Here is a 25,794-nt window from a genome sequence, read left to right as displayed (position 1 = left end):
GTTGTTAGTTCAGATTGAGGCATGCCTGAATTCGAGACCAATAACCAAATTGTCTGATAATCCTGATGACTATTCATTCCTGACTCCCGATCACTTCCTGATTGGAGAACCTCTCACAACCATCCCAGAGCCAGATTTACTTACAGTCTCAGGTTCTCGTCTGTCCAGGTGGCAACTACTTCAGCGTTGCAGACAGTACTTCTGGAAGCGATGGTCAAGGGACTGTCTTGGGGTAACCTTACAGCCTTTCAGAACCTCCTTCACGAAACATGTAATAAAGAGGGCGACAGCGATGAGCGATATCAAATTTCTACGAAGTCTATCTATTGACGCGGCTATGAAGATATTCTTTAGTAAAATAAGCCCCATCGCAACCTATGGGATACAAATCATATGGCCCTGTCTCACAAAAAACATCTTAAAAGTAATCGAGAAAACAAAGGCAAATTTTCTGAAGAAGATGTGTTTGTCACGATATGCCTCGTCCAGACTAACTTATGAATTACACAGGAAATCCTTTTATATAGTGGATATAAGACTACAGATGCACCTGCCAACAGAGCTACAAGTGAAGAAGAAAGATATATGGTCTGAGTTCCACGCAACTGAAGCCATGACATCTTCAGACTGGAAAGCGCCCGACTATGATAACTCGTTTCTCAGTACCGTACACGGATTCCACTTTCGAGTGTGTAAAACCAAAGCTTTCCACTAGTCAGTCTTAGAGTGTATCTGTGAACTATGTGGACAAAAATGTGAACGATATCTCACTGAGTGGTGTAATAGGGGACAGGGGTCTCTTAAGGGCTTATGTAGTGAATAACGATTTATTTTCACTACAACTGATTTTGATTAATGGCTATTAGCTGCAATAAACCTATTATTATTTATAAGTTTATAGTCATATAACAGCTTGCTGATAATTTACCATTCATTGGCTTCTTATAGTTTAATTTTATATTTATCTGTGTGTGCTATGCCAGTAAATACATTAATTAATTAATGAAACTTATATTTAGGAATATGTTTACCTATCAATTTGGAACTGTTGTTTGGTGTGGTTGAAGTGTCTTCTCAGGAGGATGATTTCAATTGTATTGTTGCAGAGGTAAACCCGAAGCGTTTCCTGCATTACCGTGGTCAGATCCTGACCATTCGCCTAGAAACATCAGGTCGGCTCACGCACCGTCTATCGACTCATGTGTTCCGGATCTTTTTGGAGGAGGTCCTGGGGTACCCCAATATCACGATAGTGCAGCACAAGGACAACTTCAATGAGTCGCAGGCGGTGGAACGTCTCCGAGGAGGACTTGGAGAAGATCAGAGCTCGTGAGTAGTAGGCTGGATTTGTCGTGTGTTCCGAAGAGAAAACATTACATTTTTATTCCATTTTAGCAGACTGAAACTAGGAATTATTGAAATAAGCCCTGTTGTCTTATCAGCTAATTATTTTCTTTAATTATTATTAACGAAATTATTGGCGGAAATACGCAAAAAATTTCGCTCATCGCGGCTAAACGATTTGTATAACACCACAGCAAGTAGTGCATGTGCTGTGAGGAAGGGTAGCAGGGGTCATGGACATTGAGGTATGATTCACCCTCTTGCCGCGCGCATTCGTTAGTCTGGCAATCTCGTTAGTTTGTTAGTGTGTAGTCAAACACTACAGTTGGAGTTGAGCGGCGAAAGCAGTACGCTGCGTTGTCTCAGTGTGTGACATATCACCCTTTCATGAAGGCTGAGTATTTAATAAAACATGTAAGCCTAATGCAATTCAATAAGCTTTGACCCGTTCCTAAGCTCTGCTAATAATTCCAGCATTTAAGACAGAACACATCATTGCCGATAAATATGAGATTTCATAATCACTAACAAAGTCATCCGTTTTTGACAGTAACTTCAAAAAAATGTGCGTGTTAAATACAGTTCTATTCTGTACAATAGCCACTGATTTACTTACAAAGAAAAACTAACTACGAAAAATAATATAAAACAAACACGTAAATACATAAAACCAAATATGGTAGAGACAATATGCAACACTTCCGGATTTAGAATTGTTAAAATGGGAGACAAGTCGCAAGTGGCACTCCTAGTGGCTTGACCTGAAAATTAATGCTAAATTCAAATATCAGTGGAAATGTATATACAGAAATGGATAAATAAATTACGTCTAGAAAGAAAGTGTTACTGAGATATTAACTTCAAAGTTGCTAAAGCAATTCTGGATAAATGAATCAAGAATTATGTAACAGGTTATTATTTAAAGACTGAAATTAGATATATAATCAAGATGTGAAATGGACTGCTGTGAAAGGGCTTGATCTTTCATTTATGCATTCGTTTCTAGCTTTAGAATTCCTGCCTGAACGTTCATAGCTAGATTTTTCTTTTTTCACATTTAAAAGCATTGTATCATATTAAAACCCTTGTCAACAAAAATATTGGCACATTCCTTACACACATGATTCAATGAATTTACATTTAAGACCTGGACAATTTTCCTTTTAACTTGAAGCCTACTAACAGAAAGAAAATATATAATTTTAGCCTCAAAAACATTCAAACTTTCCCTATAAGTAATACTTGCTATAATGCCATTACATTAGGGTAAAGGAAATTTGCATCATCATATTGTTTCAACAAAATATATACATTTCGTAAATCACCCATATTTTCTTCAGTGCTTGACAGCACATTACGGCATTCCAAATGGGGTAACTTGGAACACAACCAGCCACACTCATATGTATTTTTCTGAATTAAATCAAACCCACAGATCACACCTACAACACCACATCAGTATTGAAGGTTAACTGCTGCACTATATTGGTTTTCCATTTTCACACCAGGCAAATGCTGGGGCTGTACCTTAATTAAGGCCACGGCCGCTTCCTTCCCACTCCTAGCCCTTTCCTGTTCCATCGTCGCCGTAAGACCTATCTGTGTCGGTGCGACGTAAAGCAACTAGCTGCACTATACAATAAAATGTGCGTTCTATATTTTAAGCCAGTTAAAATATGGGTCGAGCAGGTCAGAAGATTATGAAGTACTATAAAAATATCTTTGTCACTGGAAGAATATATATGCAAACACAATATTACTTACAATTTCTTGTCACGAGGCAAACGGAAGAAAGACCGCGCATTCTTCTCTACTCATAGTTACTGCAGCCAAACACAGCACATACCTTTCCCCTAATGTTGAGAGGAGATATCAAGGAATGACACACGCTACTATTTAATTATGTCAACTCACTGAAAATGCATAAATAACACCAAAAACTTCACACACAAATACACTTACTCTTATGACAGAATCAGTAGTCCTCAGGTCAATCCGTTAGAGAGAGCTCCAATTTCTGTCCCACGATATCTCGCTGAGTGTCGCGTATTGTCTCTACTGTATTTGATAAAACAGCAACGGCTAACACAGTACCACTCCGAATAGCGACTGAGAGCGAGCCAACCCATGGGGCGATAGCTTCCTTAAGTGTGGCATCGCTGTTATCGTTGCCATAGCAACAGACTAGTGTTAGTCAACTTTTTCTCGCCTGTGACGCTAAACGTCAGACTCAAACTCTCGTGGGCCTTAGTCTAGATGATTTTTAATTGTATAATCACGTCATACATGTGTAATATTGTTCCTTTGGTAAATCTGAACGGACATTCTCTTTGTTTTCATACTCTGCTCGTTAGCTACGCAGTTCGAGGCGTGTAGCCGTTAGCGTGCATTCGGGGACAGCCCTGAAGATGGTTCTCCATGGTTTATGAGTGCACTAAAGCCCACAGTTGCTTCCTCCCCATTTGCAGCCCTGCCCTGGGACATAAAACAGTAGATTGTCATTCCGTGTTCTTCTACATCCAGTTCGTGCTTCATCAACACTCGTCTTCAGTCTTGATGTGGAAGATGGAAGAGATAAAAAGAGAAAAATGGATATGGGTGTTAAAACACCATGAAGATAGGGCAAACACACAAGGAGGCTCTGAGGTTAAGGCGACATAGCTGTGAGCTTCAATTCAGGAGATAGTGGGTTTGGATCCCATAGTCAGCAGCACTGTAGATAGTTTTCCATGGTTTCTCATTTTCATATCAGCCTGTTCCTTAATTAGTGAGGACATAGCCCCTACCTTCCATCGCTGAAAACCTTTGATGTTTCAGTGCGACTAGCAAAGAACCCAAGGGGTCATTAAAAGAAATGAATCTAGAAGAACCGATATTGATCAGTAGGGCTCAGAAGTTGCCTAAAAACATATAAAAAGACCTAAATGTGATCCAAATTGATTCGTAATTTTAGTTTTAATTACATGTAAAATTTTGGTGCTATGCAACATACAGTGCAAAAAGATAGGAGTGAAATACTTTATATATACATATGATTCGCTGGGGCTATCAAGGACCACATTAAGTCTTGTTGCATTTCACACTGAACTTGGCCTTTTTTAGACCCCAAATTTCCCTCATTCGTTGTGAGTGGGCCTGTTTACGCTCCTCTGTCCAAGGGGCACCGTGTCTTCTCTTCGGTTGCTCGTCTCGGTTTAGCCCATTCGTCAATATTTTCTTGCGGAAGCGATCTCTGTTAAGGGCGTCTTCAACAGAGATATGTAGCATTTGCAGGTCTTCTTTGGTATTTCTGGTATTTCTAAACCAGGGAATTGTGCTTTTGGGGTTTGAATAAAAAAAGTGAAAGATTTCTTTAGTTAACTCTTCCGTCCATTCCTTTCAGATGACCGTAAAATCGTGCCCGTCTTTTTCTGATTGTGTCGGTAATTTTCTCTATTTTGCTGTAGACTTCCTTGTTGGATCTCTTTTGATGGATTCCATTTCTGTACTTTGTTCCCAAGATTCCTTTCACAGTTTTGCACTCTTTTCTCTCCAGTTCTTCAAGGAGTCCTTTGTTGGCATTTAGAGACAGGGTTTCAGTGTATATAGAACTACTGGCTTCAGAACTGTTTCATAGTGACGTATTTTGGTGTTTTGGGAAAGGCATTTTTTGTTGTAGATTGTGCAGGATGTTTGGCAGGCCATTTCCAGTTTGCGTACTCGCTCCTGAAGTGCTTCTTTGTCCAGTCCATTTTTCATGATGATCTCACCCATGTATTTGAATTTGTTTATTTGGGTGATGTCCCCGTATTTTGTATGGAGTTTTGGTGGGGCCTCATTGATGTTAGTCATTACTTCTGTTTTCTCAAACGATATCTGCAGACCAGTTTGTTCGGCAATTTCCTTTAACATTTCAACTTGAGCTCTAGCGGTTTCTATGTCGTTTGAGAGAACAGCAATATCATCGGCAAATGCTAAGTAGTCTGTTGTGATCCCTTGGATGTGGTTCCTATTCTTAATGGACTGTAGTTGGTTTCCTGTTATCTCACCCACCAGGTTCTGATGATCTTTTCAATAATGCAGTTGATAGCATCACCTTGTCGGACTCCTGTTTTGATGTCAAAGGAATGCGAGAGACATCCGTGGAACTTCACCTTGGATTTTGTATCGGTCAGGGTGGCTCTAATTAAAGCCAGCAGTTTCAAATCAACTCCATATTCATTTAAGATGTTTAGCAGGACTTCTCAGTCAATGGAGTCGTACGTTTTCTTGAAGTCCACAAAAACAGACACATACTGCTTGGACCTTAGTGTACAATATCTGATGATCGTTTTGCGATTTTGGATCTTTTCGGCTGTAGAACGACCTTTTCTGAACCCTCCTTGGTATTCACCTATTTGATGTTCGACTTGTGTTTCCAGACGCTCCAGGATGGCAAGTGATAGAATTTTGTAAGTCATGGGTAGCAAAGATATTCCTATGTAGTTGCTGATGTTCTTCATGCTGCCTTTTTTGTGTAATGGATGAATCAAAACTATTTTCCAATCTTCAGGTAGGGTCTCCTTGTTCCAAATTTCTTCTGTTTACTTTTGCAAGATATCAAGTGATTCCTCTGTGGCATATTTCCATAGTTCTGCTACTACTGAGTCTTCCCCCGGCGCTTTGTTATTTTTGAGACGGGCAATGTGGCGCTTGATTTCATCTCTGTCGGCTGGTCTGGAATCTGGGTACCTGAGTAAGGGTTCCTTGGTTTCAATGGGGCTTTGCGGTTTAGAGCAATTAAGTAAATTCCTGAAGTAGCCTGCCAGAATGCTGCAATTTTCTTCATTTGATGTTGCCAGTGTGCCGTCCTTTCGCTCAAAGCATAGAGATGGTGGTTTATAGCCAGTGAGTTTGCATTTGAAGGCTCTGTAGTACTCTCTGCTTTCATTCTTCTTAAAGTTTTGTTCTATCTTTTCAATGAGAGATTTTTCGTATTTACGTTTCTCAGTTCTGAACAGCCTAGCTGCTTGGGCACATTGGGTTTTGTAGGTTTGCCAATCATTTTCTGATTTCGTAGAGTAGTACTGTTTCCACGCATTGAGTCTTTCTTTGAGGACTGATTCACAGGTACCATTCCACCAGGCATGCTTTTTGCTTCTCTTGATTTCTGCAACGTCTTTGGCGGTTTCAACAAGGAGACTTTTGGTGTGGTTGAAGGCACAGTCATTTGGTCTAGCCTTCTCCTGGAACTCCTCGACCCTTTACCGAAGTTTATCATTGTCGAAGTGTGTGATCTGTTTGGTTGTCTTCCTTTTGTTTGCAGGAATTGGTTTGAATTTGATCAGAGACATATAGTGATCTGAGGCACATTGATGCCTTTCTTTACCTTGACAATCATAATCTCAGGGCTGTTTCTCCTGGAGATTGCAACATGATCTATTTGGAAATCTCTGAGAGTTTGGACGGGAGAACGCCAAGTCATTTGCTTTCTGGGTAGGTGGCGAAAGTGGGTCGACATAACCTGCAGGTTGTGATTTTCGCAAATGGACACCAGTCTTTTACCTTTGAGATTGGTTCTTTTGTGAGCAGGGTAATTTCCTATAACTTTCTTGTACTTCTGTTCACGACCTAGTTGGGCATTGAAGTTAACCAAAAGAAGCTTGACATGGTGTTTGGGGATTTTTGTTTAATTTTTTATCCAGTAGGTCCCAGAAATTATCAACTTCGTCTGGATCAGACTTGTTCTTATCATTTGTGGGAGCATGTGTGTTAACTAGGGCATAGGTTTTGTTTGCACATTTAATTGTTAGTATAGACAACCTGTCATTCACAGGTTCAAAATTTGCAACCGATTTAAGGATCTTGGTTCTAACAGCAAATGCGGTTCCAAGCATCACAGCTCCATTGAAGATTCATCTTTGCGCTTTGCTCTTGAAAAATCGGTAGCCTTCGGATTAAAAAATCTCTTCATCTGGGTACCTTGTTTCCTGTAGGGCCATTATGGATATCTGATTTTCGGGAAGAGCTTTGGTGAGGGTTTTGAGCTTGCCAGTTTGTGTAAGTGAATTTATGTTGAAAGTTGCTAGAAAGGTGTTGGATTTTGGCCTGAGTTTTTGACTCTTCCGGGTACACCGAGACGCTCCGACTCGTCTCTTGCATGATGTCGAGTCTCCCCCAGAATCCGAACGAGACTCGTGTGCCGTGGCGTTCACGATGAGGGATTTATCCGAAGATTTACCCCCTGGGGTATGTTTCTTGAAAAGTTGTGCCATCATGCTTTTTGACTTGACTTTGCTTTGGACGGGTACCCATCCTTTTACAAATAGGGTTGTTAGCCCTAGAGGTTGCCTCAAGATGTTTTCTGGCTTCTGGTCATTTACCAGTCTTCGCCGTAACCCTGGCAAGGGAACAGTTTTTTTTCACAGTGGTATTTCATTTCTCTACTACCCTCTGACTCTGCTGGCGGCAGAGCCAGTGAGCTTCCCCAATTCCAGTGGGACGTGCCCGATGGAGGTAACTGGTAAATTCCCACACAGCGAAATACTTTATATATTTTAAGATTAACATAATTTCAAAAAAAGTGCGACAGGCTTCGGCAGCCGACACAGTTCCTATCCTCTCCATCCCTCACCCGGTCAATGACTGGAAAACAGGTTGTAGGTTTCTTCATAATTTCAAAAAAAGTGCTTGCAGAATTTAGAATAAAATATTTTTTCCACTTAGAATTAATTCAGCAATCGACATCCTGGAGAAACAAATTGAAATTAGTACACTGACTGACAGAGCAAATGCAACACCAAGAAGGAGTGGTTCGAAAGGGATGAAAGTTGGGGAAAAATCAGAGACGGCACAGACGAATAATTGATGTTTATTTCAAACCGATATGCAGGTTACACAATGCGCACGGCATCGACTCAGTAGGATGTAGGACCACCGCTAGCGGCGATGCACGCAGAAACACGTCGAGGTACAGAGTCAATAAGAGTGCGGATGGTGTCCTGAGGGATGGTTCTCCATTCTCTGTCAACCATTTGCCACAGTTGGTCGTCCGTACGAGGCTGGGGCAGAGTTTGCAAACGGCGTCCAATGAGATCCCACACGTGTTCGATTGGTGAGAGATCCGGAGAGTACGCTGGCCACGGAAGCATCTGTACCCCTCGTAGAGTCTGTTGGGAGATGCGAGCAGTGTGTGGGCGGGCATTATCCTGCTGAAACAGAGCATTGGGCAGCCCCTGAAGGTACGGTAGTGCCACCGGCCGCAGCACATGCTGCACGTAGCGGTGGGCATTTAACGTGCCTTGAATACGCACTAGAGGTGACGTGGAATCATACGCAATAGCGCCCCAAACCATGATGCCGCGTTGTCTAGCGGTAGGGCGCTCCACAGTTAATGCCGGATTTGACCTTTCTCCACGCCGACGCCACACTCGTCTGCGGTGACTATCACTGACAGAACAGAAGCGTGACTCATCGGAGAACACGACGTTCCGCCATTCCCTCATCCAAGTCGCTCTAGCCCGGCACCATGCCAGGCGTGCACGTCTATGCTGTGGAGTCAATGGTAGTCTTTGAGCGGACGCTGGGAGTGCAGGCCTCCTTCAACCAATCGACGGGAAATTGTTCTGGTCGATATTGGAACAGCCAGGGTGTCTTGCACATGCTGAAGAATGGCGGTTGACGTGGCGTGCGGGGCTGCCACCGCTTGGCGGCGGATGCGCCGATCCTCGCGTGCTGACGTAACTCGGGCTGCGCCTGGACCCCTCGCACGTGCCACTTGTCCCTGCGCCAACCATCTTCGCCACAGGCGCTGCACCGTGGACACATCCCTATGGGTATCGGCTGCGATTTGACGAAGCGACCAACCTGCCCTTCTCAGCCCGATCACCATACCCCTCGTAAAGTCGTCTGTCTGCTGGAAATGCCTCCGTTGACGGCGGCCTGGCATTCTTAGCTATACACGTGTCCTGTGGCAGACGACAACACGTTCTACAATGACTGTCGGCTGAGAAATCACGGTACGAAGTGGGCCATTCGCCAACGCCGTGTCCCATTTATCGTTCGCTACGTGCGCAGCACAGCGGCGCATTTCACATCATGAGCATACCTCAGTGACGTCAGTCTACCCTGCAATTGGCATAAAGTTCTGACCACTCCTTCTTGGTGTTGCATTTGCTCTGTCAGTCAGTGTATATCTGGGGTTACAGTGTATCACAGTAGTCATCTCCAGGTTCTTAGGTGTAAAGGATCCTCAATTTTCAGACAGCACGTTGAGAGATCTCTCTCCTCTGCTTGAAGCAAGTGAGATCTTCTTCAAAAACACGTACATCAAGATTTTCTGCTTCCAGTATTTCACTTATCTTGCACCCACAGCTATTTTCAGGCACAAATTTAATTTTTTTTCATTCCATTTCCTCTCTTTTCAGATATCGTCCCCCCTCTAGCAAACTAACGAATGTGCAAATTGTCAAAAATTAGGAGAACTGAAACAAGTTGTGATTACTCGTATGTCATATAAATTTTGATATTTAACTAGCAATTACCCGCGGTTTCGCTCGCGTGGATTTCGTAATTTGATAAAAGTAATCGTTCCTCGGTACTGTACTAAGACATTATCTGAAAATCCCTAAAGTATAAAAACTCACAGAGAAATTGAGTTCCTTTACCCAAAAAAACTCTTTGTAAACCACATTTGTGGCATTGCCTTTTTGGTGCTAAGATGACAATGCGACGTAGAATTGTACATGTGAGAAAACGTTTTCTCTCAAGTCGAAAACAAACAAAAATGTTTTTATTTTATTTTAAATCGAGATTCCAAATACGTCTGTAACATCTTCAGTTTTTGAGATATAAGTGTATCGGGAGGTTCATTCAGGTGAAGCGCCTTGGAGAATGCCATGTGATATAGGAAGTTTGCAACAACTAATACAAGTAGTTTGGACTTTTCCCGACAGATGTCTCTATTTTAAATTTATGTTATGCCCTCTGGTGTGAAGATTGTCTACTAAAATTATTAAGTAATTTTCTTATTTTAGGTTTACTACACGGCATAATTAAAATTCTGCGACTACACAGATGATCTCAGGGTATATTTACTGTAAAATTCGCTTAACGTGAATCTGGAAGAGTGGTGCAATTGCTTGTAATTCGTGATTTAACATTTCCGATGGACGTCTCCACCCCTTTGCTCCTAATTTAATGCTTTAGAAACACAAGAATCACAACACATACTTATCAATAAACTGTTCTACCATTTCAACATATAAATAAATATATTATACATATTTAATCTTAACCAACTAGTTTATTAACATAATAATAAGCTTAAAAAGAGAAAATTATATTAATGTTTTGTTTCTAACTTGGAAATTCCAATAAATATTATAAGAGTGTCTCTAATAACGATCACTCCAGTCTTGACATGAGCTAACTCAGCATTTTCTTTCACCAAACTGATAATTGAATTCTTTTCTTTCATCACAACATGTCCACAGTTGTATATATTGAAAATTATTAAAATAATTTCCAAAGAAACACATATTTTCTATCTTTAAGCTTTTAACATTGTTTCTGAGCAAATAAATTGTTTTTCTGCCGCTGTCAGTTATTTTGATTACCGTTGAATGACTCGCTATGCTTGCTATTTTCTACTGCCATGCATAATTCTGGCACCTACTGACCTAACCATACTGCATTTAATCATTTAAATAGCATCATATAACCTCATGAAATCATTATCTGAGAGTGAATTCTAATTATTTTAGTTCTTAATTAATCACCACTCTTGATTAATATTCAAAGTTCTACCTTCAATAAATTGACATTTGCCTCTTAAATTGTTTCACTCCTTTCAATTGATAGGATAGCTCAATTATAACTGTTGTTATTTGAGTCATCAGTCAATAGACTGGTTTGATGCAGCTGTCCATGCCACCCTATCCTGTGCTAACCTTTTAATTTCTATGTAACTATTGCATCCTACATCTGCTCTAATCTGCTTGTCATATTCATATCTTGGTCTACCCCTACTGTTCTTACCACCTACACTTCCTTCAAAAACCAACTGAACAAGTCCTGGGTGTCTTAAGATGTGTCCTATCATTCTGTCTCTACTTCTCGTCAAATTTAGCCAAATGGATCTCCTCTCACCAATTCGATTCAGTATCTCTTCATTCGTGATTCGATCTATCCATCATACCTTCAGCATTCTTCTGTAACACCACATTTCAAAAGCTTCTATTCTCTTTCTTTCTGAGCTAGTTATCGTCCATGTTTCACTTCCATACAATGCCACGCTCCACACGAAAGTCTTCAAAAACATCTTTCTAATTCCTATATCAATGCTTGAAGTGAGCAAATTTCTTTTCTTAAGAAAGTTCTTCCTTGCTTGTGCTAGTCTGCATTTTATGTCCTCCTTACTTCTGCCATAGTTAGTTATTTTACTACCCAAGTAACAATATTCATCTACTTCCTTTAAGACTTCATTTCCTAATCTAATATTTCCTGCATCGCCTGCCTTCGATCGACTGCACTCCATTACGTTTGTTTTGGACTTATTTATTTTCATCTTGTACTCCTTACCCAAGACTTCGTCCATACCATTCAGCAGCTTCTCAAGATCTTCTGCAGTCTCAGATAAAATAACAATATCAGCAGCAAATCTCAAGGTTTTGATTTCCTCTCCTTGGATTGTGATTCCCTTTCCAAATTCCTCTTTGATTTCCTTTACTGTCTGTTCTATGTAAACATTGAAGAGGAGGGGGGACAAACTGCAGCCTTGCCTCACTCCTTTCTGGATTGCTGCTTCTTTTTCAAAGCCCTCGATTCTTATCACTGCAGACTGATTTTTATACAGATTGTAGATAATTCTTCGTTCTTGGTTTCTGATCCCAATCACCTTCAGAATCTTAAATAGCTTGGTCCAAAGAACATTATCGAATGCCTTTTCTAGATCTACGAATGCCATGTACGTGGGCTTGTCCTTCTTGATTCGATCCCCTAAGATTAGACGTAAAGTCAGGATTGCTTTGCGTGTTCCTACATTTCTTCTGAAGCCAAATTGATCTTCTCCCAACTCAGCTTCAACTTGTTTTTCCATTCTTCTGTAAATAATACGTGTTAAAATTTTGCAGGCACGAGATACTAAACTAATGGTGCAGTAGTTTTCACACCTGTTAGCACCGGCTTTCTTGGGAATAGGTATAACAACATTCTGCCGAAAATCGGATGGGACTTCTTCTGTCTCATATATCTTACACACTAAATGGAATAACCTTGCCATGCTGGTTTCTCCTAAGGCAGTCAGTAATTCAGAGAGAATGTCATTAATTCCAGGTGCCTTGTTCCTATTTAGGTCTCTCACAGCTCTGTCAAACTCTGACCTCAAAATTGGGTCTCCCATTTCATCAGCATCAACAGCCTCATCATGTTCCCGAACCAAATTATCTACATCTTTACTTCGATACAACTGTTGGATGTGCTCCTGCCATCTTTTTGCTTTGTCTTCTTTCCCCAGAAGTGGCTTTCCATCTGAGCTCTTAATATTCATACACCTAGATTTCCTTTCTCCAAAGGTTTCCTTGATTTTCCTGTATGCAGCATGTACCTTTCCTACAACCATACAAGCTTCGACTTCCTTGCACTTCTCCTTCAGCCAGTCTTCCTTAGCTACCTTGCACTTTCTATCCAGTTGATTCTTTAACCGCCTGTATTATTTTCTGCCCTCTTCATTTCTAGCATTGTTGCATTTTTGTCGTTCATCAATCAGGTCTAGTATCTCCTGAGTTATCCACTGATTCCTAGTTGATCTTTTCTTCCTTCCTAACATTTCTTCAGCAGCCCTGCTGACATTTTTCATGACTCTCCACTCTTCCTCTATTATGTTTCCTTCAGCCTTTTCATATAGTCCTTGTGCAACATGCTCCTTGAAACAATCCCTCACACTCTTTTCTTCAACTTCAGATGGCATTTCATGACCAGCAAGTTGTGGTCAGAGTCCACTTCTGCTCCTCGGAAAGTTTTGCAATCCAACACCTGGTTTCTAAATCTCTGCGTAATCATAATGAAGTCTATTTGATACCTTTCTGTGTCTCCATGTCTCATCCACGTATACAGCCTTTGTTTGTGGTGTTTGAACCAAGTATTGGCAAGGACTAAATTATGATCAGTGCAGAATTCAACCAGTCGAGTTTTTCTTTCTTTCCTTTGTCCCAATCTGAAATCTCGTACTGTATTACCTTCTCTTCCTTGGCTTTCCACTGCATTCCAGTCTCCCGTTATAATTAGTTTCTCGTCACCTTTTACATATTGTATTAAATTTTCTATCTCTTCATATATTTGTTCGATTTCCTCATCATCAGCTGAACTAGTAGGCATATAGATCTGCACATTGTGGTGGGCATTGGTTTGGTGTCTATCTTGACGACAATAATTCTTTCACTATGCTGGTCATAGTAGCTCACCTGCTGCCCTATTTTCTTATTCATTATTAAACCAACTGCTACATTTCCCCTGTTTGATTTTGTGTTGATAATTCGGTAGTCGCCTGACCAAAAATCCTGTTCTTCCCCCCAACGTACTTCACTTATACCAACTACATCTAACTTTATTCTATTCACCCCCTTTTCAGATTCTCTAACCTACCACAACGATTCAGACTTCTAAAATATCAAGCTCTGACTCGCAGAATGTCAGTATCCATCTTCCTGATGATTGCCCCCTCTCGTGTAGTCCCCACCCGGAGATCCGAATGGGGGACTAGTTTACCTCCGGAATATTTTACCCGGGAGGAAGCCATCATCAGTACATCAGTCATGCAGAGACAGCTGCATGTCCTCAGGAGTTTGTTACAGCTGTAGTTTCCCGTTGCTTTCAGACGTGTAGCAGTATCAACACAGCTAAGCCATGTTGAGTATTATCACAAGGCCGTATCAGTCAATCATCTAGAATGCCGCCCTTGCAGCTTCCGAAAAGCTGCTACCCCTGTTTCGATGAACCATTCTTTAGTCTGGTCTCTCAACAGATACCCATCCGATATGATTGCAGCTGCAGCTCGGCTATCTACTTCATTGGGACACGCAAGCCTCTCCATCGCGGCAAGGTCATATGGTTCACAGGGGTGGCAATTATAACTATGGATGTCAGAATTGATCATTACAGCATTATACACCATATATTACATTGTGCAGGACCAACATGGAATAATTATCAGGGGTATTTCCTAACATTATATCTTTATTTTCAACATTTGGATATAGTGAGAATTATTTGACTTAACATTTACCTGTCTCGGTTAGCTATGCCTTCATTATATTTCTCTACTCCGACGATGAGATGTCTTTTCATGCCAATGCTTCTTGTGTACGATCCAGACTTAAATATACGTATCCTTCACATTCATTCTTTCACTTCTGTGCCTTTTTTCATATAAATTCTTCTCGACGATTTCTTATTTCTTTCATTATAACCTGCATATCATTTAATTCATTCATAACACCATCATAATGTAGCCATTCCTCTCATATTTCATAACCTTTACTCGTAAACACATTTCCCACATTGTATTCTATTCCATTGAAAACATCTTCACTCCACTGGATCACATCTCATTTCCCACAATGACATCTAACCTCCTAGTACATTATAATTCTCCATTCTGTTTCTGCATTGACAAAGAATAACTCATATTTGCTGCATATCTCTTCTAGACCATATTATCATGACTCATTAGGTTACTTGACCCATTTACGATATCCATTTCTCAACGTTTGCTGTGATTATGCTGTAGTAAACTCTGCTCATTCCTGCTATCAATAATACATTCTCCATAGGTAAAACATTACATTCAATACACACTGTCACTTTTCCCAATCGAGGTATATCGATCCTAACATATCTTAACCATGAGAGCTAGATTTTGTCATTACACTTACACTGATCTCATTAATATCATAGATACACACTTTAGGCTATGTTCTCATAATATTATCCTACATCAATTTAATTGAGAACTATAATTTAGAAAACTTAGCTTGTCATTCTCGGGTTTATGACGAATATGTAGCCATCCAAGTTACAGCTGCTGCACTCGTCCGGCTGGAATCCATAGATCAGCTGGTCTCCCGTCCTACATCAGGTTGGTTGGATCGTCCGTGACACACTCATCCCCAAGACGGTCCACTGCAAATATAGTTGCACATATTGACGGCCTTCTTTCTTGCGCTAAGCTTAACAGAATCAATCAATCAATCAATACTGATCTGCAATTGCAGTCTTGGTTTAACTACATAAGTGATAGGTCTTGGCAGCTAGCTCAAGGGGACGGTTCCCAATGTTTAATAATGTTACTTCAGTTTTCAAAAATATAAAAATTTAAAACTTCTTATGTAAATTTCAAAACCAGCCAAAGTAACTTATGCGTAATTAGAGAACGGAGAGTGTGCTACCTTCTCGGGTTCCCTATCAATTATAATTTTTAGGTGACTATGACTTTATAACCACTTCTGTTTGTAACCTGGTAACTTGAATATTCTCTCCATCTAGTCACCTCAGTAGCATAGGATTAGCCCCTGTAACTTCGGGCCGTAAGCCCAAGTAGGGTTTAACTTTCATTTCGATTTTCAAGGAGCGCATATGTCCGCCTCCTCTCCGTTTTGATTTTTGTGTCAGTAACTTAACCTGTTGTTTTTCACAAAGGCCTGGTAGAATGGGCACTCGATACCCCTGTGTAGACCGTTGAGCACAGTGTATACTGCTTGAATTGTGCCTTTCATAGGTCTGGAAATTTCTGAAAATAAATTCCTATGTTTCATAGAGCAAAGACGTAACTGTTGAATCATCATCATTCCGTGTCCGGTCAGCATTTCCAAAATGTAGCAACTCCGATGGCCTTGTTGTTCGCCTCGATCAGGTCCTGTGTAGTGCAGGGATGTTCTAGTAGGGGACAGATGAGCAGGTGGTTCGGATCTTGTGTTACACCACACTCGCAGGTTGCGTTTCCATCAGCTGGAAGTATGGCCCATTTTTGCATGTTGGTCTTGCAAAGAGGTACGCCCAGCCTAAGACGATGAAGGATCTCCAAATAGGGTAGGGCAAGTCATTTCCTGGAGCTAGCTCTTCCTTTGCAGGAGTGTCAGGTGGCAGCACGCTCTTCCACCTGGTGATGCGGTTAGACTCAGGTGTTCCTACCAGTGGTTGAGTCCTGGTGATGAAGCTCTTTCTCGACTTCAGTCGACAGACTACAGCCTGGTGATCATGCAGTGGGTGGCGAGAATCATTAGTCTGCTTTGTCCTCTCTGCATCAGCAGCAACAGCCCTTCTGATGGCGGGGGGGAGCTATTCCAACAATCGGGTAGAGTTTGTTAACTGGGGTTGGCTTCAGACATCTCGACAAGATACGTACGGTCTCGTTGATTGCAATGTCAACCTTATTGGTGTGAGTGGATGCACTCCACACAGGTGAAGCGTACTCTGCAGCGGACACACACAAAGCAAGAGCAGAGGTTCTCAGGACGTGAGGGCTTGCTCCCCAGGTGGTGGCTGTGAGCTTTCTCAAAAGATTGTTCCGTGAACTAACTTTCAGCCTGGTGTTGTGGCAATGTTTCTTGAAGGACAGTGTTCGGTCAAGAGTAACACCTAGATACACAGGTGTTGGACAATGTTCTAGTCGTTTGCCTTGCCATACAATGTCCAGTTCCCGCCGAGCTTCTCTATTCCTTAAGTGAAATGCGCACACCTGAGTCTTGTTGGGATTTGGCTTTAGATGATTGCCTTCATAGTAAGAGCCAAGAGTATCTAGTGCAGAAGTCAACTTTTCCTCCACCTCTTCAAATGTCTTTCCTTGGGCAACCACTGCAGTATCGTCGGCATAGATGAAAAGCCTGGTATGTTCCATTATGGGCTGATCATTAGTGTAAATGTTAAAGAGCACAGGGGCTAGCACACTGCCTTGAGGTAAACCGTTCTTTTGTACGCGCCATCTGCTCTTCTTACCATGGAGAGAGACTTGGAATCTTCTATTCTGCAGGAGAATACCAATAAGAGATGTTAGTTGATAATCATTAGTGAGCTGGTAAATTTTCCTCATTAACTTCCTGTGGTTGATGGTGTCATAGGCAGCTGTTAAGTCAACAAAGGCAACTCCAGTTACCTTATGCTGTTCGAAACCATCCTCGATGTGTTGAGTAAGGTTCAGGATTTGACTGCAGCATGACTTTCCAGGTCGAAAACCAGCTTGTTGAGGAGTGAACTTTCCTTCGAGGATGCCACTAATTCGGTTAAGGATAAGGCGCTCGAAGATCTTGAAACAATGACATAACAATGATACTGGGCGAAAGTTTTTAGGATCGTTTGGCTCCTTACCAGGCTTAAGTAGTGCAACCACTCGAGCTTTCCTCCAGAGCTTGGGAATATAAAGCTTGGGAATATAAAGAATATAAAGCTTATATACACACTCATTAATCATTGTAAGCAGCCATTGCAGAGTAGTCCTGCCGAATTTCTTGATCTGTTCTACTCTGATATCATCGATGCCAGCAGCCTTATTTAATTTCAAGGTGGAGATGACAGACTCTAGTTCATTCAAGGTGAAGGGTTCTTGGAGATTATGGTTCTCACTTCCTGGGGTTCATTCCAGTTGCTCCCATGTACTCCGACCTTTAATCTTCCCGTTCATGAGTAACGTTCTGGTCTGCTGTAATTGTGGTGAAGTTTCTAGGTTTTGTTGGGTCACCGCTGAGGTTTTTCAGGAGATTCCAGGCTCGCCTACTATTCAACTTCATGTCCAGATTCTCTACCAGTGAGGTCCACTTAACTTTGCGATTTGCTGAGATAGTTTGCAGCAATTCCTCACCAACCTGGATAGTTTCATCAGCAAATGGGTCAGCCTCAAAAAGATCTTTATAATGGTTCATCAGCTGTTTGCTGTCATCAGTCATTCCTGGTATGTAATTTGTTCTACAACCTCTTGGAATGGTCCTTCTAGAGGCTGTCTGGATGCATTTGACAAATGCCTCGTACATCTCAGGTTTCGGTGGGATCTTGGCAACTTCTATATCAAGCTCGTTTGTGAATCTCTCCCAATTGGCCTTCTGAAAATTAAACCTTCGCTTGAAAGGTACCTCTGTTGAATGGTGCCTTTGGAAGGAGTAGTCTCCTAGATTAACTTGTAGAGCAAAGATTCTCTGACGTTGATGTAAAAGAACTTGGGAGACCCGTCTCCTTCACTGTTTGTTAATGGGAGCAGTGGTGCTCATTAGGGAGCTGCAAGCTCAAGACCGCTAATTTGTCATTTGTGGATTGTTCTGATTTTCTAAACGTTGTCACCTAACTTGTAAGCAAAATTTTGGTACTTGAAATTGTAAAGTCTGACTTTGAAAGAAAAAAAAAGAGGGAGGAGAAGGAAATATAACCTTAATTTTAAAGTTTTAATTAATCTTTTGATTACCTTCTATCGACCCATTCGTGCCTGCACTTTCTTTCATCTCTGTCCACCACCATATCTCCATAACAATGAGTATCCCCATAAAAAGAATTCAACCCCTGTATCAGTTCTTCCCTGGCCTTCAACTCCACTTAAGTAGAATTTTCAAACACAAAAGAATACGTGTTTCTGTATTTTTAAAGAGATCCAAATACCAACTTTCACGTCTGTAACATCTTTACTTTTTTTGTGATATAAGTATCCTCATACAAAGAATTCAACTCATTTTTCAATTCTTTCACCCCCACCACCCTTAAGTGGATTTCCCGAAAACAATAAATACGTATTTCTTTATCTGTAAAGGAGATTCTTAATACTAATTTTCATGTTTGTAACATCTTCTTCTTTGAGATTCAGTATCCTAATAGAAAGTATTCAACCCCCGTTTTTAGTTCTTTTTACTTCCCCCCCCCCCCCCCCTCCTTAAGTGGTTTTTCCGAAAACAAAACAGACACATTTCTTTATTTTTAAAAGAGATTAAAAATACCAATTTTCACATCTGTAACATGTAACATACTCATTTTAAAAAATCACCCACTTGGTCACATTCCCTTAAGTTGATTTTCCGAAAACAAATTATCTGTGCTTCTTTACTTTTACAGGAGATGTGAAACACCAGTTTTCATGCGTGTAACATGTTTTTAAAGGAGATGCCAAATGCCAATTTTTATGTCTGTAATATGTTATGTTTCTGAGATATACTGTGGATATGGTCACTTTAAGAATTCACCCCCACCCCCACCCATTAATTGGATTTTCCAAAAACAAAAAAATACATGTTCTTTATTTTTAAAGGAGATACCAAATGCCAATTTTTACTCTGTAAACATTTAATTTTTTTGAGATATGGATATACCTATTTAAACAATTAACCCCTCACCCCTTTTCACTCCCTTAGCGATGGAATATCCAAAACTTCTCCCTTATTGAGCACCTACACTCTAATATAAGTGTATCCCCAAAATTTCCTTTGGCTTGGCGATGATGAATTGGTTGGTCAGGACATGTTATATGTTGGCCATACAGAATGAAAGGGTAGCAAATACTTGCTCACTTTCGCTACTTTGCCCGGTATGTGAAGAGGTGATGGATGGGTGGAAAGAAGGTGAAGTTGCGAAAAAAGCCATTAACACGTAAAAAGACCAATAAAATTCAAAATTTTCTGGCCTACAGTGACCCAGAGTTGGGCCTCGTCTTCGGACCAACTTCCGAGCGCTGTATTGAAGATGTGGAGATTGTATTTCTTCCTGTTTACACGCACACCGGTCATTGTTGCTAAGAACTCTGACGAGTAAGGTTCTCTTAGCTAAGATTCTGTATATCGTAATCTATAATCTTCATTTCCGTATTGACAATTGCACAATTAAAAATAGGAGAGGATTTCCACCAATCAATACTTATTTATTGTATATATTAAACTACAGGACCGGTTTCGACCTCATATTCAACGTCATCTTCAGCTGAACCATACATACATATTTATATAATGAAGCTTTGATTAAGATTGTGGTGTTAAAGGAATGCCATATGATGATGATGTACATTTAGTCACATACAAATGGGGCACGTCTTAGCGTGAACTGGCGTATATGTCATTCTTTACAATATTGCAACTGTATGTCTAAAATGCTGAAGGTCTTAAAACTAGTGTATAAAACACGTCTTTACCTAAACTAACTTATATATATATGTACAAGATAAATACAATATATAAAAACACTTCATGCATATGAACATGCGGATCGGTATTTCTCCCCTCCACGTAGCGGTGTTTCGAGATGCAACGATGTTATTCTCGTGCCACAATTATGTCTGTGTCTGTCAGTACATGTGTGAATTTGTAACATTTTGAAGAGCAGAGTGCAAGAATCGGGTGGCTCCTTTAAGTTTACAGGAGACACAAACTACATAAAATTATTACATTTAAAGAAAGGTTAACGTAATCCACTCACGGTATTTAGGAACAATAGTAACATATACACGCTATTAAAGTGAAGATTATATTAGTTTTTTCTTTTGTACCGAGGGAGTTCGCCGTGTGGTTAGGGGCGCACAGCTGTGAGCTTGCATTTGGGAGATAGTGCGTTCGAACCCTACTGTGGGCAGCCTTGAAGTTGGTTATCCATTGTTTCTCATTTTTACACGAGGCAAATGCTGGAGCTGTAGCTGAATTAAGGCCACTGTCGCTTCTTTCCTAATCCTAGTGCTTTCCTATCCCATCTTTGTCAAACAAAACCCACCACTGTCAGGGGAACATAATAAAAAAGGTAAACAAAAATAATCAAGGTTGTGTTCATAATGTTTGTTTTATTTCAGTATTCCATCCTCTACCGTCAACCTGGAGGTGTGGTTACCACCACAGATGGACATAGCTGTTTTTGCAAACCTCTTCCACGTGAAGGACTGCGGTAACGTGTCCCCTCCTGGAAGGTGAGTTGATGTAAGATATAACGTACTGCTTTATACCACAGAAGGAATGTTATACTTATGATCAGTTTTTTTCTTGTAGATTTGGCTGGTTCATTCCTTCTAATTTTTCACATCGTAATCCTGGCATGGACCATTGGCGTATATTTGCTGATCCCATGAAAGCAAAGCTTTTTGATCTCTCAGAAAATGACTTGAATTATGTTCAACAGTTTGTTCAATCGTCTCCAGAGAGGTAAGCTTTATTCATATTCTACAGCTATTGTAAATACTCCATTTATAAGAACACATTATTCTTGTTGTTTTTCTTATGTCTTTTCTGCAGAGAATGTTACTAGGGTACCTTCTGATTTGACAAAGGCAGTAATTGCTCCTATTTATTAGCAAGGGAAGAGGAAGGATTGTAACAACTATCAAGATATTTCATTGATCAGTATACCAGGCAAGGTTTTCACTGGCATTTTGGAAGGGAGAATGTGATCAGTGGTTTAGACTAAGTTGGATGAAAACCAGTGTGGTTTCAGACCACAAAGGTGCTGTCAACATCAGATTTTCAGTATGCGCCAGGTAATTGAAAAATGCTATGAGAGGAATAGGCAGTTATGTTTTGAAGATCTAGAGAGGGCACATGACAGAGTAGCGAGGCAAAAGATGTTTGCTGTACTGGAGGACTATGGGATTAAGGATAGATTGTTAAAAGCAATCAGAGGAATTTATGGTCCAGGGAGGATTTAAGGTGCTTGCTGGGGCTTAGACAAGGCGTAATCTTTCACCTTTGTTGTTCGTAGTTTACATGGAGCATCTACTGAAAGGTATAAAGTGACAAGGAGGGATTCAGTTAGGTGTAAATGTAGTAAAAAGTTTAGCCTTTAGCCTATGCCAATGACGTGGTCTTATGGCAGATTTTGCTGAAAGCCTGCGGTCTAATATCTTGAACTTAGAAATAGGTGCACTGAGTGTGAGATGAGATTTATTGACAAGACTAAAGTGATGTCAGATTAGGTTAGAATGTAAAGCTGGAACAGTATTTAGGTTGTGTGTTCTCCCAGGATGGTAATATAGTAAGTGGGATTGAATCAAGGTGTAGTAAAGCTAATGCAGTGAGCTCGCAGTTGTGATCAACAGTATTCTGTAAGAAGGAAGTTGGCTTCCGGATGAAACTATCTTTACATCGGTCTGTTTTCAGACCAACTTTGCTTTACGGGAGCGAAAGCTGGGTGGACTCAGGATATCTTATATGTAAGTAGAAGTAACAGACATGAAAGTAGCGAGAATAATTGCTGGTACAAACAGGTGGGAACAATGGCAGGAGGGTACTCGGAATGAGGAGATAAGGGTTAAGTTATGAATTACCTCTATAAATGAAGATGTACGCTTAAACTGGCTTCGGTGGTGGGGTCATGTGAGGTGAATGGAGGAGGATAGGTTGCCCAGCAGAATAATGAACTCTGTTACGATGATGGTTAGACTCGGTTTCTAACGATTTAAAGATAAGAGGTACGGAACTAAATGATGCCACAGAACTAGGTACAAATAGAGGATTGTGACGTAATTTAGTAAGTTCACAGAGGCTTGCAGACTGAATGCTGAAAGGCATAAATCTATAATGAAGATGTATGTATGGAAGTTATCTATTGGGTTTTCATCAGGTATTTTTCCCCACAGTATGTGCATGGCTTTTTGTGTGCCATGAGCTAAATATTTTTTTTAGATAATGTGATTATTTGTATCTTTCTAGTGAATAAGTTAATTCATGTTATGGGAATAGCGAATTTGCTGCTGCTGTGAAGACTGTTGGTAATATTTTGCATGTGTATTATGTTGCAGTCATTTTTGTGAAGAAGACTACTGTACCAAGGGAATGTACATTCCTGAGAGATGTAAACCTCTGCGGCACAAGACACAGCCATGTGCATTCCTCTTTGCAGCTTATCCTGGTAATTTATATAAATTAAATACTTTTGAATTTCCATAGCATTTTTTAGAATGCAGTGTCATCAGTTTGGTTAAGAAGTGTTTTAAATAAGTTGGTGAAAGAATTTTATGAAAAATCCAGTCGGAATGTAATCATTAATGTTCATACTCATTTGTGGAGAATGAGAATGTAAAAGAAGTGATATTAACATGTCTTTCTTCTTCTTCTTCTTCTTCTTCTTCTTCTTCTTCTTCTTCCAGATTCTCTGTGGGTAGGGTAGTGTACCAAAGCCCTCCACTATTCCTCTTCTAGTACTTTATTGCTATCGACTCCTCTGTTTGCAATACAGTCCACAACAGAGCTCCTCTAGGACGTCCCCTACGCCTCTTTCCAGTCTCTGTATCCATGAATGTTCTCTTTGGTATTCTCTCTCGTGGCAGTATTGAAGTGAAATTTAAGAATCTTGTGGTGTGATAATAGCTTCCCTCACAGTTGTAGGCTCAGTCACAAATGTAACTCCGTTTTGTAGGAAAAGGAAGATGTACACTCAGTTCTATATAGTATGAATGAGAAGTGAAATGAGTTCAGATCCCTCTCTTGGGCATCCCAGAAGTGATTTCCTTCCTTCAGTTCCATTTGCAAATTCTCGTGGATCTCTTCTCTGCTAATTGAGAGCGGACAAGAAAACATTTGGCGGGTTGCCTCCGGAGAGGCCTGGTGCACGCCCGTTGACGACCCGCGCATCGTAATGAGGAAGACGGCACATACACCCAGTCCCCGTGCCAGGGGAATTGACCGGTTATGGTTAAAATTCCCGACTCTGCCAGGAACCGAACTCAGGACCCCTGTGACCAAGTGCCAGCACTCCAACCATGGAGCCATACACAAGATCCTCCTGAAATGTACTGTTGAATTCATTACATAATTCTGACAAAATTCCTATTTACTTTTGAACATTTGCTTCCATTTGTGATTCCCAAAGTTGTAATTTCTTTTAAGTAATCAGCTGATATTTATCATGGAAGAAGGTAAAATCACATAACCATGATGGGGGTCTGACTGGGTGGACACCCTAGGTAATTGTCAAACTTCCCACCAGTTCGATTGGACCAGCAACAGCTGGTTGCTAGGTGATTACAACTGCATCTCCTGCATTGACTTGACACGGTCTAGTAGAGGTTATATGGTTTACGACGGGAAGGGATATTTTGAGCCATATCAGTGATGCTGTGTAATCGCTCGATGGGTTGTCAAGGCATTTTACAACACTTCCAGAATGGCGTCACGACAGGTATGTCGGGTCGGTGATACAATTTTACATAACAGTAACCAAAATAACATTGACAAAGCTAATAAAATACATGATGATACATGGAAGATAACTTTTATTTATTTGTACGGCGTGAAATACAAATAAATGCATAGTAATAATGAATCAGTTTTGTGTGGCATTCATAGGACTCTAGCAAGTCAAAGCCCTTTATTGTACCATATGTAAATGTCATAAAATTGTGTATTTTATTAGAATAGTGGCATTCTTTTTAATTTAGTAGTGTTTTATTCTGCACTCTAAGAACGCTGCCGTATTTTTAACGTTTTAGCAATACTGTTTTTGAAAATGTGACATTCATAGGACTCCAGCAAATCAAAGCCCTTTATTGTACCATATGTAAATATCATAACATTATATATTTTATTAGAATAGTGGCATTCTTGTTTAATTTTAGGAATGTCCTGTTCTGCACAATCGCTATTAAGCAGGTTCACCAACAGCTGATGATGACCTATTTACGGGTCGAAACCGGTACTGTCATTTAATGTTAATATTCTAGACTCTTTGTAAAATAAAGTACAGTATTGATTAGGTGGACAACTCATCCTTCATACTTGTGTAAATTTTTCACATTTGTTTTAAGGACTGTTACTTTTGGAGCATTTAGCCATTAATCCTTCCTGTTGTGTGTTTCAGCTGACACAGGATTTGTCAAGCAGGATATTGATGATCTACACCTGTTCGTGAAGGTCGTGTGGGTGGGACCGCATTTGTTGAACGTGACCAAGACATTAACAGAGCGGATCCTAACGACCAATGCCAATCGTTCTCTCGTAGTACTGAGCTGGTTACCGAGTCCACTTATGGTGTCTGGAGAGACATCATTCACTCTCGTCACCTTTCCGTATTGCAAACTTTTAACGGGACACTGTCGCTACGAGATACACAAACTTGTTAAACTCTCCTGGGCTGGTCTCGAGGATGGTGCTAAACCTGCATATGAAGTAAGTTCACTCACGTTTTACAGTCTTAGTTTGTAACTTGATGTTTTATTCCACGTAATCAATACGAACAGGACTACTTTGTCGTCTTCAGCTGTTCATTTACACAAGTTAAACTAAAATAACGACACAGTCATTACATAAAATGGGGTTTGTAAACTCTGAGCTAAAAGTATAAATACATTGTGAAACACTGTAGTCCAAATTAAAATTCTTGAAGTTTCACTTGACACTAGTCTTCTGAAATAATGAGAAGAGACTAATTTAAAAAACGTGATAGGAATGTTCCAATTGTGTACAAGTTGTGTCATACAATTTAACAAATGATTTAAAATATTCAAATGATTATGAACAAATTACAGGCAACATAACCAGGTGGTTGTTGAGATGCTCAAAA

The 25,794-nt window shown here is 40.4% G+C and overlaps 1 protein-coding gene across 1 annotated transcript in view; it reads left to right on the top strand.

The window, feature by feature from the left end:
* LOC136877165 (uncharacterized) overlaps positions 1-25,794 on the top strand; it is a 753,414-nt gene that overhangs the window by 586,048 nt on the left and 141,572 nt on the right. Inside the window, exons 4-8 of the mRNA XM_067150977.2 lie at positions 1,107-1,329; positions 21,098-21,211; positions 21,291-21,443; positions 23,036-23,145; positions 25,093-25,400. Coding sequence (XP_067007078.2) covers positions 1,107-1,329; positions 21,098-21,211; positions 21,291-21,443; positions 23,036-23,145; positions 25,093-25,400 — 908 coding nt within the window. The remainder of the gene's footprint in view (positions 1-1,106; positions 1,330-21,097; positions 21,212-21,290; positions 21,444-23,035; positions 23,146-25,092; positions 25,401-25,794) is intronic.

The sequence above is a fragment of the Anabrus simplex genome, chromosome 7 (genome assembly GCF_040414725.1).
Source record: "Anabrus simplex isolate iqAnaSimp1 chromosome 7, ASM4041472v1, whole genome shotgun sequence".
Taxonomy (NCBI): Eukaryota; Metazoa; Arthropoda; class Insecta; order Orthoptera; family Tettigoniidae; genus Anabrus; species Anabrus simplex.
Note: the sequence above shows the minus strand (reverse complement) of the source record. Positions and strands in the feature narration are given on the sequence as shown.